Here is a 16,022-nt window from a genome sequence, read left to right as displayed (position 1 = left end):
GGGAGGACAGAAATTGAGGTAAGTGAGGGTTAATTAACAGTATAAATGCTGTACAGAAGAGTCTGTACAAGGGTCTGTCAAAGAGTACAAGGATTAATGAAATCTGCTGGACTTTGCAAAAAAGTTTACAATCACCTTGGATAACATTCAGTAGACTGTTGCTGACAAGCATACACCACAGGAGTTTTCCACACAGCAGATCAAGACAATGACTGACTGACAACTTGGCTACACAAAGGGAAAAATAGGCTACACCAAAGAGAGGTAAGATGGAGGGACCAATGCATATTTCTGAGTCTTATTCATAATGCAGGCTTTATCAGTGCTTTGAAAACCATTTCTATAGCAATGAGAAGCTCAAAAAACTATCTACTACCTTACCTGGAAAAGGCACAAAAGCATGCCGCATGCTGACTGAAAATGGCATTCCTCTGTCTGGGGCTCTCTCCTCCATCTGTGCCTGGTATCCAGAGTTCAGGCCACGACTCTTTTTATCTCTTCCTCTGTCAGGCAAACAATATCAGCAGCTAGACATGAAGCAGTCTCAAATATATGAGAAAGGTCTCATTTTTCAGTGAAGTCAACAGTTTCATCTAGGAAACTTAAAAACCTTATCATCTGAAACTCACTTTAAAGATTTATTTATTTATTATTTATTTGACAGACAGAGATCACAAGGAGGCAGAGAGGCAGGCAGAGACAGGGGGAGAAGCAGGCTCCCCACTGAGCAGAGAGCCCGATGCGGGGCTGGATCCCAGGACCGCGGGATCATGACCTGAGCCGAAGGCAGAGGCTTTAACCCACTGAGCCACCCAGGCGCCCCTGAAACTCACTTTAAAGCTTAACATAGATACTAGATTTTCTTTTTTAGCAAACATTCATTTAAACACAAAATAATGTATTTCTGTAACAGCTTCTGCTACAAACTGCTTCTGAAAAAATTACTGACATTTAGCTCAAATCAACAAATCTTTTTGGCCATATCTAACATAAATTATCTATGCTTTTCCTTCCCATCATGTGAATTTAGGGAGGGCAGAAGCGGGGAGAGGTTCTTGACATAGTTAGACTCTTCTCTGTAGCATTTGAGTTAGAAAAGCACATTGTGCTGATTATTTAATTAGTGGTCCAGGTTTTCAGTCTTTCACCATCAACTAGCTTCTTTATACAGAGACTCGGGATTTTAAATGGATAGTACCTAGAAATGTGTACGCCCAAAACAGAAAATTAAACTAACTTCATTATTTTATCCACTAGCCTTGTTTTGAGCCTTTCATACTCACAAAAGTATATTAACACAAATACAGAGAAATAGCATCTACCTGTTCATGGGAAGTAGGGCTTGGGAAGGTGGGCTCTCTCCTACTAGTGTTGGCATTTTGATCTCAAAATCTCTTGGCACATTCTGAATATTTGGTTCTGTAAAGGTTATTCGTCCTAAAACCAACAGAGTGAAGACAGAAAATTGAGAGGTTTGAAGGGATCTGACATTTATTTTCACAGTAATTGCATTTCTGAATTATGCATTTTCACCACTGCTAAATTAAAATAAATTTATAATTAAATATTTTCCATTATGTTCATGCATCTAACAATGATAAAATAAGTACAAGACCAATCCCAATGTAAGTGAATATATGCATCAACTACAATAGAAGGTTTTACATTAACCTAGCTCTCTAGAAAATAAGCCCATGATAAGAAGTAATTTGGTAGGTTGAACTAGTTTTGTGCTAAAATGAATACCAGCTGTCAGCACTATATGAATGTTAGCAGGGGTATTAATGAGTAAAGACTAATCAAATGGATCCTAGGAAAAATGACTGTCAGAACCTTCAAAACTCAGGAATGCACAAGACACAGAGAGAGGATGTGAAGCAAAAGAGCAATTGACTGCTGGAAAGGGATAATCTGGGGCCCAAGAAGCCAGCTAATCTGTAGAAGATGGAGTAGTGAGAAGTAATGACTAGAACATCACTTGCCAGACATCACCTGGCCACCTTCCTTCATGACCATCCTCACTCAGCAAGAGAACTAGTGGTAGCACTGACAAAGCTAGACACTAGAATCAAGAGATTAATGAACTTTCTAGGAAAGAAAAAGCTATATGTTTTAATGCTTATAGCCTTTATTTCCCCCCAAATATTTTACAGTTTTTGTTTATTTATTGGTTGAATTTTTCTGAAACACATAAGCATTATTCAAAGAGTCTGGGTAATTGATTTTGTTATTGCAGTTTTACAACACATACATAGCAACACAAAATCTTCTGTTTTATGATATGCTCTTCATTTTAACGGCTCTCTACCAGCTAGTATATATAATTTCATCTTCTTTTGATGAGTGAGACATTTTAGGTACCTCAGATATTCTTTTTCTGAACAAACCCCTGATATATGTCCTTGTTATTTAGCTTTTAAGAAAAATTAGTGCTCAATGAATGGTAGGTATTAATATACTTATTACCATTAAATGCCCTCCTCAATGTTATAAAACTAGCCAAAAGCAGAAGGCATTCAAGTCTCTTGCTGACTCAGCACACTGTCTTGTTTTCTATAATAATATTTAATATTCAGGTCTATTTTTTGAATTAATGAGACTAACACTAGCAGACAAACAAGATGGCAAAAATAAATTATAAAATATGAATGTAGCATCATGGAAATGAATTCTAATAATGAAATGGCTTTGCTTTGCTTTGCTTAGGTAAGCTTGTATTTCCAAAATATTTTTTAAATGTAGGCATAGTATGGTGAAAACCAATCAGAAAAAAAAAGAATTGATTACTTTCTTACTACTTCATAAGCAACAGATAAAGGCAACACCTTTAGAAACTCTGGGCTTCACAGACCTGTACCCTGGGGCTAACAATACATTATATGTTAATAAAAAAATTAAAAATTATTTTTAAAAAAAAGGAACTCTGGGCTGGTTTTGGTTTTTCACCAAGGATTTATTTTACATAAGTTTACGTCATTAGCATATATCTCAAAATGAAATTTAAACACCAACAGGGCAAGAAATGGCTATGGCGATCTAAGAGATTAGCTAAATATAGAAGAAGGAAAAGAATTTGTTTAGAACAGGGAATAAACAGCACAGAAAGAAGCAACTCCTCCTGGTGCTTCCTTCTGTAATAATAGCAACAGCTGGTAAGGAGCCTGCACAAAGTGCTCTGCTCTATTGTAAACACTTGAAATGTATTAGCCTATTTAATCCTCAGCATGCCCTGGTGAAGTGAGACTATTATTACTGTGTTTTACACAGGAGGACACACAGGCACAAAGCTACCTTGAATAAAGATTCAAACCTTGTAAAAGTCAGATATCAGAGCCCACATTCTATACCACCAAACTGTCTCTCCAATGAGAATTAATGCTGTTCTTTCTTCAAATGCATATTGCATTTGGCAGATACTTAGCTTTGCATTGCCTAGCACAAGAATGCATTCTTCCTTACTAGGTTAGGTTACTCATACTTATCCCAAGAGTGCTACGAGATACCCAAAAGACTCTACAGCTCTTTTCTGGTTAAGTAAAATAAGACAATCATCTATTACACAGATGCCCTCCAGCATTACCTAGATTCATCAGAGAGACTCGGGAGGTTCAGGAGAGGGGTTGGACTGAAATTAGATGACTGACTCAAATAAATATTAATCTGAAGCACAGTCTCAGACATTCTAGTTACTCTATATAGTACTTGAAAGCTGGAACTCTATCTTACTAAATCTCATCTCTACAAATAGTATCCATCTATATTCTGGATGTAGTACGTGTTTCATAAATGTTTATGGAACTTCACAGAGTCCAATGATCAACATTTGAATTCTTTGGTCACCAAAGCAAATATTATATAAGAAAAGTTTTCTTTCAAAATCGAATATTATCCATATTTAAGATTTCTCATTACCTGTAGCAGTGTGTGACTGTGATACAGGATAGATTCTTTCCATTCCAAGAAAAGGATTTAGACGCTTTTCCCGCTGCAGAGGAAAGACCACTTTGGTAATCGCATTTGTGATTCTTCTCCACTCTAATATCAAGCCTGGTAAAGGGTGTAATTTCTTTAATTTATTTAAAACATCCTGCCAAAGAAATATAATGAAGTAAGATCAGATTCTTGTCCAAATTCCATAGCAAACTAGACTCTCTCTTAGGTAAATAATATAATCTCAAAACTAAATTTGTTAACTCCTATATCTACAACTCAAAATTACTGTTTGGGTTTTTGCATCACCATAATGATAAAAATATAGTAACTATAGGGGCACCTGGGTGGCTCAGTGGGTTGAAGCCTCTGCCTTCGGCTTGGGTCATGATCCCAGGGTCCTGGGATCAAGCCCCACATCGGGATCTCTGCTCAGTGGGGAGCCTGCTTCCTTCTCTCTCTTCCTGCCTCTCTGTCTACTTGTGATCTCTCTCTGTTAAATAAATAAATAAAATCTTTAAAAAAAAATATATATATAGTAACTATAGATGGTAAAATGCAAACATGTTAATGCCAAATAATATCAACTTAGATCTACCTTAAAAAAAAAAAAAAATCAATGTCAACTTAGCAAGGTACTGTAATTGCCCAGTCTCACACCACCCAAGAATCTGTATCATGTCTTTCCTTTGTCTATATTTTCCTCCTCTATTCTCATGTGATTGGAAGTTTCTCATTGTTTTCCTTTTGCCCTAATACTTTGATCATTTCCATATCAAGGAAGTCAGAAGACATTCATCTTTAAAACTAAACTTTCTATGCTGCAGAGTTTGGGTAAACTGTGAAGAAACAGGAACTTGTGAGGTTAGAGGGGTAGATAAAACAAAAAGTTCTGTTACAGAATGAAACTGTGGAAACTTGCCTAGGGCAGGTAAGTCATAGTTAATTACAGTAGGATAAAATGGCAACTTCGACTGCTCTTTCCTTGCCTGTTATGGCGATACTTTCTACCCTTATTATTTCTGAAAATTCATTCAGTAAAAATGTAACAATAAGCACTTTCTCTCTTCTCTCCTAAGCATACAGTTTCCATGGATTGTAATTTACACTTTCACTTTGAAATTAGATTAGATTCTTAAACTCATGTTAACTTTTGTCCTATAACTGAAAAATATATATATAAATTTTGCCCTATAATTGAAAAAACATGTTTACTTGTAATGGCTTTTTTTTTCTTTTTAAATTCCTTCACATCTTTGTTCATGTTCCTATACTATTCCAATTATATTATACTTGAAGTCCAAGAATAGCAGATGTCAATAACTAAATAATGACTATGGGTCTGAGTTCATACACCATTATACCACTTTAATGATAGGAAGGACACAACTGCTAAATCAGATTTTGGTCCAGATTTTCCATGATGGAATGTCTCTGCAGTTTTTGCAGGGAGCCAAAACACAAACTAAGTTGTTTTAAGTTGTTACATTCAAATGATGAGCTATTCTGGGTCTTGACTTCATCATCATTCTAAAAGTAAATCAAAATGCTAAATGCTGAAAGTAAATAAAATTCTGCCCTGCAACTGTCCCAAAGAGCACCTTACTAGTGCTGAACTGTTTTCCCAGCTTTAGCTTGAGCCCATTGTCATTCCCCCTTCTGGTAGAACCCAGAGTTTTCTTGCTGCTTTGGTTTTTTATTTCTCCATTTGGTGGCAACTTCAATTCCAAAAATAAAACCTGCAAGAAATTAACGCTTCTTTAGTCAAGAATCAAATCACAAGCATTGTCATTCACAAAACATTTTTAAAAGTCATTTGAGAAAATCCATACAATTCAACACGGATTGGGAGAACTTTTTATAAATTACCACATTTAATAAATAATGACAATGAAAATTTGTATGTCAAGTAGGCAATCTATAACCTAATTTAGGCACTATAAGATTAATATCGATTAGAGGCTTTTAAACAGTAAAGAACACAGAAATGTATACACTGTGTCTCCCCATATGGAGGGAACCAAGACCAGGTCTCTGGGGACGGATGCCTGAAGACCCAACCAAGGGTTAGGGTTAGGGCCTAGGGGTATGGCAGACCTGCTCTTTGGGTTCTGGGGTGAGCTACTGGGGTGTGTAGGGGGGTGCTGAGTTGAGGGCAGGGTTCAGGCTGAGTTTTATTTATCACTGAACAAGTGATAAATAAGCTATTGACCTTGAGACTTTAGGTTTCTCTGAAAACTGTGAACTCTCCTAAATACTCTTTGATGTGGTAACTAATCAACATGATTGCTTAGTCATTTAAGCCTCAGTGAGGGCCAACATGGGAGACTTTGTTGCTATTATATGATCACAAAAATCAGAGAACACTGAGGTAGAAAGGGATTGAAAAAGCCATCTGCTTCCACCACAGTAAGGCTAGACCCTATGAAACCCTGGACACAAAAAGTCAGGGGAAGGTGGCCAACCCAATGTAGAGATCAATAATGACAGCTAGGGGAGCTAATAAGTACCTACTGAAGAAACTAAGCCTACACAGGACATCCGGGATCCAGATACTGGAGCAGAAGGAATATTCCATGTACACCTAAAATCACTAGCTCAATTTACAGGGTTTAAAACTCAGGCAATTCAGAATACTATCTACTACTTCCATTCATTCATTCATATACCTTGAGTGGGCTTTAGTGAACCTTGGATTATTTTCCCACTTAGTAATCCTAAAAATTAAGAACATTTGCATTATATAAGAATCTTTATTGGCCACAAGTTGGACAAGGGATAGAAGGAAAGATAGGCCTGTGTTATCTGTGTCTGTATCTGTTATTCTATAGAATAACAGTGATGATATAAACAAAGATCTAATTTTAAGTAGTAGGAATAACTGGAGTCTTAGGTATGAAAGATACTGAGGCTTGCTATTGATGTTAGTAACTATTTTTCCTCAAAATTGTGTTATATGGGGCTACATGTGTAGGGATCAGGGTTGTCATAAATATTTACTGAGTACCTCCTCTGTTCTAGGCAAATCTCATGGAGCATACATTCTAGGAGACTTCTTTACTAACTTCTTACCTCATAAACACAGATATAACTTATAAATTAGAAGCTAGAATATTCTATCTCCAAAGTACTCTGATAACTAAAATTTTTTTGAACTGTGCTCTTTGGTGTCTTCGGTGTTTATGCAAACACATTTAGGAAATACACACATACATACACACAAATAATTTTTAACTCTAAAATTCCCCATTCCCGTGATACAACCTCAGCTATATCATCTGAACTGGTGAAGGAAAAACTGTGTCCAGCTAGTTGATAGGCCTGAGTCTCGATTGCATCCAGCTTGGCTTGCATTACGTGTTTCTGACTTTCACATTCTGCAGTACTAAAGCCAATTCCATTTAGTTCTAGCAAAGCCAAGCAGTACTGAGAGGGCATTTCCACTTTACAAAAAATATCTGGAAGAAAAAAAGAAAACTAAAACATTAATTCGCCAGTAAAGTGACTAGATCAACATCATCACCTAAACACACATGGAATTTTTCTAGGCAAATTCAGAGATGCTACTCAAGTTATTCTTCATGATCCAGTCTCATGAGCAGCACTCTCAGGCCAACAAGGAAAGGCATAAAAGTATTTCCTACTTTTCTACTTCAGCACTAGACTACTACCCTTGTCTATATGGAGAGCAGAAAAACGCAATCTTGTGACTAGTCTGGACTACAAGAGACTGCATTTCTCCCAAGATAATGTTTCTGCTTCTATTCTTGGTAAGACCATGAGAACCAAACTTATTTGCTAAACTGACTACAATGAGTTAACATCCTGAAATTACTTCCAATATTCCTGGTTCCATGGTATGCATGCTTGCACAAAGAACTAAAAATGGAGGTTTTTATTTCCCAATGCTCTTACCAAAGAATAAAGATTCCTGAACTAAGAATCAGAGTATTTTTCTATCTGCTGACACTTCTCAAAAGAGTAGCCATGCTTTTTAACCACAACACAATTAAGTTTGAATATTAAAAAATACAAATAAAACATTTCCAAATATTTGAAATTGAAAACCAATCTTCTAAATAACTTATGACTCAAAAGTGTCATAACAAAAAATGTTAATAAGTATTTAAGATAAAATGAAAACATTACAGGTCAAAATTTGTAAGATATTATGCAAGTAGAGCTTTGAGGAAAATTTATAGCCTTTAATACCTCAATTAGGAAAGAAAAAAATGATTTGAAAACTAATATGTTTAGTGTCATATTTATGAATTTAGAAAAGGGGCTGCAAAATAAAGTCAGAACTAAAAATTAAAGGCAAAAGTTGATTCTTTGGAAAGACTGAAAAATTGAATAAACTTCTAGTAAGATTAAACAATAAATATGGTGAAAGAAAAAGACAATGTAACAGATAAAGCATAGATGTATTAAAAAATCAGCAATAGCTTAATAACAATAAATTTGAAAATCTAGATGAAATGGATAATTCTTAAAAATATAGTTTATGATAATAAAAATATATTATATAACAATAATATAATAAAAGTAGTTTACCAAAACATAATTAAAGATATAATTGAGTAATCTTACACTTATTAAAGAAATCAAAGTATTAGCTAAAAATATTTCCACAAAGCAACAATTTATAGATAAATGGTACCAAAGTTTCAAGGAACAAACACATCATTTCTATGATATATAAACTCCTCCTCCAAAGGAAAAAAAGAGATTATATCAACACATCCCATAAAACTAGAATAACTTTGTTACCAAAAACAAAGCACAAGAAAGAAAAATTACAGCCATTTTATAGCTGATGAATTGGCAAAGTTGAGACAATATGAATCAGCAAGATTTCTTTCACATTGTTGTTTAGAAAATAAAGGTAAAGACTATTTTGGAAAACAATTTAGCATAATCTTATAAAGTTGAATATTTCCATTCTTATGAATGGAAATTCATAAGAATTCCACATTCAAAAGAGCAATTCCACACTCAAAAGAAATTCAAAAGAAATTCTTGCCCACATGTACCAGGAAACATGTATATGTGTAAGAATATGTATACAGAACTACTTGTTATAGCAAAACAAAAAAACAAAAACAAGATAAAACAAAAAAAGAAACAACCCAAACATTCATCAACAGGAAAAGGGTCACATAAATTTTGGCACACTCACCCAGTGATATATGACACAGCAGTGAAAATGAATAAATTATAGATTCTTACAATAACATGCATGAATCTTACTAACATGATACTGGGTAAGAAGAGCTAGTCCCAATGTGACATGTGTTTTATAAAGCTCAGAAACAAGCAAAACTAATAATACATAATAATATATTGTTTGGATATATTTTAGCAAATACACACACACACACACACACACATACATGCTAAAATTTATTAGCATATGTAGGCTAAATTATCTAAATTAAAAAATAAATAAAATTTAAAATAAAAAATAAGGGAATGATAAACATAAAAGTTGGGTTGTGCAAGAAAGGAGGACCACATAGGTAGACACAAATGTCTATTATTAAAAGTGTGAATTAACAGATATTACATATTAAAAAATAATAAATAAGAAGACCAATGATGATAGTGTACATGAAAGAAAGATTATGACAAATACAAATCTGTATAGTTGAGATCCACTTTAAAAAAGAGAGAAACCAACTCACTCCATCCCTAGAAAATCATCTATGTTCAAACCACTCTAGAAAGGACCTAATTGAGCCATGTGAAGAGAACAGGACATTTGGTCCTAAGTCACATTGAGCAAAGTCACACTTATTAAAATTGAGTCACACCCAAACAAAAATCAGCAAAGAGTGGGAGAAGTCAGCTGCCAGAACATACCCACCCAACAGGCAAGAAATGAGAAAAGAAAAAGATGAAGATTCTAGAGATCCTTCAAGGACATCCTGAAATAATCATTTTCAAAAAAATTTGACAATTGTTTACATTCTCTCTAAAAACTTTATCTCAATGTGCTTCAAGTCTATGGCCTCTATGAATAAGAAAGACTCTGCACTGTACAAGAATGCATTTAATAACTCCTGGTCACTCACTTTTGAAAATTTGCATTAAAAAAGGAGCTCTCAAGGCACACTGAAATTGTAAAAGTTAAAAATAACAAATCTAGAGTGTTTCTTATACTTTTCTGGAAAGGAAAACCATAATTTCCTTTTCCTATAGATGAAAAATTGTCTTCAAGAGTGGAAAAGTTCCCTCCCAAAGATATTGAAAGCTTTTAATTTTGTTAATGGGAAACAAATGTTCATAAAAAGTTACAGACTAATCCATATCACCAGCACCAAATGTTAGATTCTAAGGGCAGACAAAGCTGACTGAGGGAAAGAGAGCTGTGTTCATTCGGCCTTATCACCCATGAATGTAGAAGCAGTCTTGTGGCATATGTACCATATACTCCAACTCCTTGGCCTGCCTACATTAGAGAAGCTGAGTTTGAAATATTTCAGTGCATGTTCAAGAGCTGCTAATTAACATCACTTAAGCAAGTCTCCTTTGAACAAACAAGTCAGTTTGATCTTTATATTATTCTACCCCAGTGATGCTGGGGAGAACATTACTATCAGCATGGAGAGCTTACACTAGTAGTAAAAAATCATCATCACCATCATCATCATCTAACACAGTAATAAGCACCAAATCTGGCAAACACTGAGTTAAGTTCTCTCTCATTTAATATTTATAACATTATCAGAAATAGATTTAAAGAGTGTCAGTAGCTTGCCCAAGGCCTCTCACTAATAAGTAATACAGCCCAGATTTAACCTGGTCTGTGAAAATTCATCAATCTGTTATTTCTAGTATTTATTAATCAGGCAATAAAATCACAGTTTAAATCTTCTCACAATAAAGTCAACTTTGTTCCACTTCATCATTTCTACCATAAGCATACGATATGCTCTCTGAGGTCAAGGTACTCACTCTGGGCCAAGAGACTGCACAATAAGCCCATGCTATTTATCATGACATAAAAATTCACATGAATATTCTTTGCTAGAGAAATAATGATTTATAGTTCTAAAAAGAAAATACGTCACTTTTTAGAGTCCATAACAGATTAGGTTTTAAGTGTGAATAAAAATCATTGGATAAAGTTCAAATATAAAATTAGCAATAAATGATAAAATGCCAGGAATTCCCTTCATTACAATAGAGTCTGAGGTCTGCAAACTAGTGCCAAACCAGGGCCAGATGCCTGTTTATACAAATACAGTTTTATCGGAACAGTTATTTTCATATTGCCTATGGCTGCTTTTGTGCTATTATGGCAGAGTTGAATATTTATAATTAAGATTGCCTGGGCCTCTACAGAAAGTTTGTTGACCCTGTCCTAGAAAACCCAAAAATAGAGTTTGCATTAGAAGTGTGATAAAGAGTGATAAAGACCCATGATCAAAAGTGGCTAAACACAGAACTGTCACCAGTCTGTAACAGCATGAAAAATCCAGCAAAGGTTGTTTTTACCTTGAAGGTTTTCCTTCTTCAACAAAGAATTGAGTTGATTCATAGCATTGAAGGTGAGAATGGACTCTACAGATGCTCTGTATCTCCCAGAATGCTCAGTGTTGACATTCAGCCCCAGACTCTGAATTCCTTGTCCAGTCTCTATCCCTTCCAGGAGGGGAAGCTCATGAGGAAGAAAACTGGAAACTATGCTGTGAAGAGTTGGCTCCTTAGAATCTGGATCTAGTAACCAGCACGCCACCTAAATGGGTTCAAAGACATTTGTACACACTTAAGTTAAAAGGGGAAAATGCTCATTTCTAATCTCACTCCTTTTCACTTAATACTAATTCAGTGGTCTTCCCAGGAGAGGAGAATGAAAGTGTAACTGTAAATTGTACAGGGACTCATTTTTGGTACGAGTGAGAGCAGTTTTCAAAAAAAGAAAACTTACAACTTTTCCACTACAGCACTCCTGCTGATCTGGTTCTGAAATAGCCTTGAAATCCAAGTGCCTCTCAGATAATTAAAACCATATTTCTGAAAATACAGATGAAATCTTCTCCACAAAGGCTGATTTTGGCTAAGCTACTATAATAAAGATGGGTCTATATAAGTTTTATAAGGACCTATTTTATATTTTTATATTTTAGCAAGAGGCTATCATTGAGGTTAAACAAAAACCTTGTTGGTTAACCCTTAAACTGTCCCCGCTCCCCTTCCCCCAGGGGATTCACTTAAAAACAAGTCCCGGAAACCAGCTCCAGGTAACAAAGCCCAGATACAAAGGTGGGTCAGGCCAGGTGGAGACATCCGATCAGTAGGGGATTGCATACTGTCTCCCTAGCTACCAAGGAATATGGGCCCCCGCCCTTTGGGAACCCTTTTGGCGCCAATCCTAATCAAGGTGTAATAGGCTGATTCAAATGTCTACTAGGGTAAATTGTAATTCAATTGGTCACCTGTGTGTGGCCAGGCCCAACCGCATGGCCTTTGCCCTTAAAAGCTAGACTGTGAAACAGAGAAGGGTCGCCCTCTCTTGTAAGTGGTGCTGCCCTGAACGTTCGGTCTGATTCTTGATGCTTGGCGTGAAATAAAGCTTTGCTTGACCTTCGCTTTGTATCAGTCTCGCTCCTTTAATCACGGACCCATTATAGGGTCATAACAGTTTTAGGTTTTTAAAAGTTCTTTCAACATCATGAGAAGTGATACTGATGAGGGAGCAGGAGGCTGGCTGAGGACAAAGCAAAAGCTGGCACCTTGCACCCCCTCTCCACCCACTCCCCTCAGTAATATGTATGACATTCCTCAGGCACCCCTGGCTGCCCTAAAAGAAAAACAAATAGTTAACTTGCAGAGATCACAATCCTGCAAGACAGGAGTCTCCCTTGGTTTACAAATGTCCTGGAGATCTACAAATAAGGAAGTTACCTTATCAATAGCACAATTTCCAGAGGCACATAACTCAGTCCCTCAAGCCCTAATGTCATCCTCCCCTCCATAAACAAAACTGAAGGAGGCTGAGGGAGAAGGATAAGTAAATAAAGTTAAATTTCTTCTAAACCCAAATCTCACTAACAAGGACACTTGATAGGAGAAATGTGAAACTGTATCTCTAGATCTCCAAGATAGTGTCGAGAATCATTCCCAAGCATATGGCCCACTGATATACATCTAAAGGGTCTCACAAGAAGATTTTTACTACTAGGAATAAAGAACCTTTCTCCCAACAATAGCTGGCCCCTCAAGGTCCTGGAGACCTTGCTTCCAAAATTCCTTAGAGACTAACATCATCCCCTTTGTTCTCACCTACCCAACTCCTGTGTATATAACCAGCCACTCCTCACATCCCCGGGGCAGCAGCTCTTCCTGCCCACGGCTCCTGTCCCCGTGCTTTAATAAACCACCATTTTACACCAAAGATGTCTCAAGAATTCTTTCTTGGTCATCGGCTCCGGACCTCACCCCACCGAACCTCACCTAGGTTCTAGAACTTCATCAATACCATTAAAACTTTATACCCCAAGTTTTAGAAAGCCTCTAGGTTTTGCCCTCAGGATAAGGGCCTGCCAACAGGGCCATCCAACAAACCATTTGACTGCTAATTTTAACTTCCCTGCCAGATTAGAAGACCTGTAGTTTCTTGCATGCCCACGCGCGCGCGCACACGCGTGACTTTTATTTCCTTTTCTTAAAAATTTAAATTCAGTTAATTAACATATACTATATTATTAGTTTCAGAGGTAGAGTTCAGTGATTCATCAGTCTTATATAATACCAGTGCTCATTACATTACGTGACCTCAATATCCATCACTCAGTTACCCCATTCCCCACTCCCCAGCAACCCCCAGTTATTTCCTATGATTAAGAGTCTCTTATGGTTTATCTCCTGTAGTTTCTAACACTAGGTGATCTAGCAGATCAAAACTCAATTAGAATAAGGAAACTTAAGCCCTTTTCATAATTCTGGCAATTACATGACTCAATTACTTCTTCTGTACTTTAAGAATGTAGTTTGATAGGGAAGAGTGATATTGTGAATTGTAATAAGAAATATAAATTTGGCCTTTGTCCCCATTTCTATCACAGAACTTCTAAAACCTTGGAAATTTCCTAAACTGTGAGATAAAGGCATCTTTTGTCATGTTAATGAGGTGACTTTAGAAATGCCCCTAAGTTACCTAAGGATGGGAGTTGGCTACCAGAGGAACCAATCCTGTAATTGAAGGGTTGGAACTTTCAGCTGGCCCCTTGACTTGCTAGGAGGTGCCTGGATGTTGAATTATCACCTATGACCAATGATTTAATCAACCGTGCCTATGTAATGAAGGTTCCATAAAAATCCCAAAATGACAGGGTTTGGGGAGCTTTGAGGTTGATGAACACAGAGGTGCTGGCAAGAGTAGTATGCTTAGACTGAGCATGGAAGCTCCCCTCCATCTGATTAATTGAATCTGAAAGGGGAGGAGGTCACAAGAACCTCTCATTTATAGTCAGTCAGAAATAGAGGTAAGAACCTGGACTTAGAACTTGCATCTGACATCCTTGCCAGATGTCCTTGGAGGGAAGGGGATCCTTGGAATAGCTAGTCTACAGTCAGTTGGTCAGAAGCACAAGTGTTAACTTGGGCTTGCAGCAGGCCTCAAAATAGTGGGCACTACTGTGGCACTGACCCTTAACCTGTGGAATCCGATGCTATCACCAGGGAGGTAATGTCAGAATTGAGCTGAATTGTAGGAAACCCCCAGCTAGTGTTTCCAGCATGTCTTGATGATATGGGAGAAACCCTACAAACACATCAGAATTGGTCTCAGAACAATTTTCCTTGGTGTCAGAGAAGTGGGTCTTACTAGAAGGGCCTGGCTCACAGAAACATATGGTTTATAAACAGAAGGGATAAAAGGATGGGGGATGATGATGCTTTGACCCCTGGATGGCTACCTAGTGACCCATGTATGAAACTGTACCTACACTACAGTTACTAAGGGTAACTGTAAAATTTACTAATGCAATTTAGAAATGGCAGACCTAACTCCTGAGGAGTTGGCTCACTGGATATATAAGTACATGAAAAATAGTAAGCACACTAAGCATACAATCTCTTGGTTACTGTTATCTGCAATACCTAAATAAAAGTAAAGGAAAGTGATAGGCCTGGGACTTAATGGTGAACAAAACTCAGATCTGAGTTGGTCTGAGCCTCAAGTCAACTGTGCAGGGGCAACATAAAACAACCCTAAGACCTCTGGTCACCAGTAAGGTAATCAATGTGGGAGCGAAATACCTAGAAACTATCAAAACCAGGAGGTATAGTATGATAGAGTTGTTTCATTTTGTGGCTCAGTATCATCAACTCTGCATCAGTAATGCAGAGATCCACTAAAATGGATTATGAGAGTAATTTAGGAGTGTTTGGTTTGGGATGCTGCAGAATGGAAGAGCAGAGGGTTGATGTAGGACCCAGAGCTCACTATGGTACAATCGAAGTTGAGTGTATGTGATCCAGACACATGGGAGTTTATTCCTATGGGAACAGCTAGTCTGGTGTATTGGATAAAAACCATTATAAAGTCCGTTTACACTGAAAGGGGGACTGTCCCTCTTCTCTTATAAATGTCAACTGGAACACCCGGGATAAAGCAGTTGATATTCTTCATATGCTTCACATGCTTCAAAGCAGTCCCACATGGGACTGCTTTATAACTGAGATATTTACCTGCTGAAATCTAACCATTACTCAGGTCATGGTAAATGCTGTGGTTTAAGGCAGCCCATTTCATAAAGGTACCCCATATAACCTTATTATTGCAAAACTGAAGGACAGTTTGGAAAGCCTCATGAAATTTGCCTTCTCAGCTTCCTCTCATAGGCTTTACAGATGGTAATAAAAACATTAGGTTTATTGACAAGAGAATGGGAAGAGTCAGGGGGAGGTCAAGAGACTTCCCAACAACGTGGAAATTTTTAAAAGGTTAAGAAATAAGGTGAATGTGAGGCAAATATTGATAGGAGCAAGGGAAAGAGGAATCAGAAAGGAAAGAGTCTCAGGACTCACACCAGCAGGATGGAAATTTTTAGATGATTATTAAGAAATGTGATGAATAAAATGGG

General features: G+C 36.9%; 1 protein-coding gene across 1 annotated transcript in view; it reads right to left on the bottom strand.

Annotated features, from left to right (window-relative positions):
- The window catches only part of POLQ (DNA polymerase theta), a 134,124-nt gene that overhangs the window by 27,646 nt on the left and 90,456 nt on the right, over positions 1-16,022 (bottom strand). The window contains exons 19-24 of the mRNA XM_080819162.1: positions 11,431-11,671; positions 7,195-7,388; positions 5,532-5,669; positions 3,913-4,087; positions 1,323-1,437; positions 382-503 (exon numbers count right to left, since the gene is read on the bottom strand). Of these exons, the coding sequence (XP_080675288.1) occupies positions 382-503; positions 1,323-1,437; positions 3,913-4,087; positions 5,532-5,669; positions 7,195-7,388; positions 11,431-11,671 (985 nt within the window). The remainder of the gene's footprint in view (positions 1-381; positions 504-1,322; positions 1,438-3,912; positions 4,088-5,531; positions 5,670-7,194; positions 7,389-11,430; positions 11,672-16,022) is intronic.

The sequence above is a fragment of the Martes martes genome (assembly GCF_963455335.1).
Source record: "Martes martes genome assembly, chromosome: 1".
NCBI lineage: Eukaryota > Metazoa > Chordata > Mammalia > Carnivora > Mustelidae > Martes > Martes martes.
The sequence above is the reverse complement of the archived record's forward strand: the minus strand, read 5'-3'. Positions and strand labels throughout refer to the sequence as shown.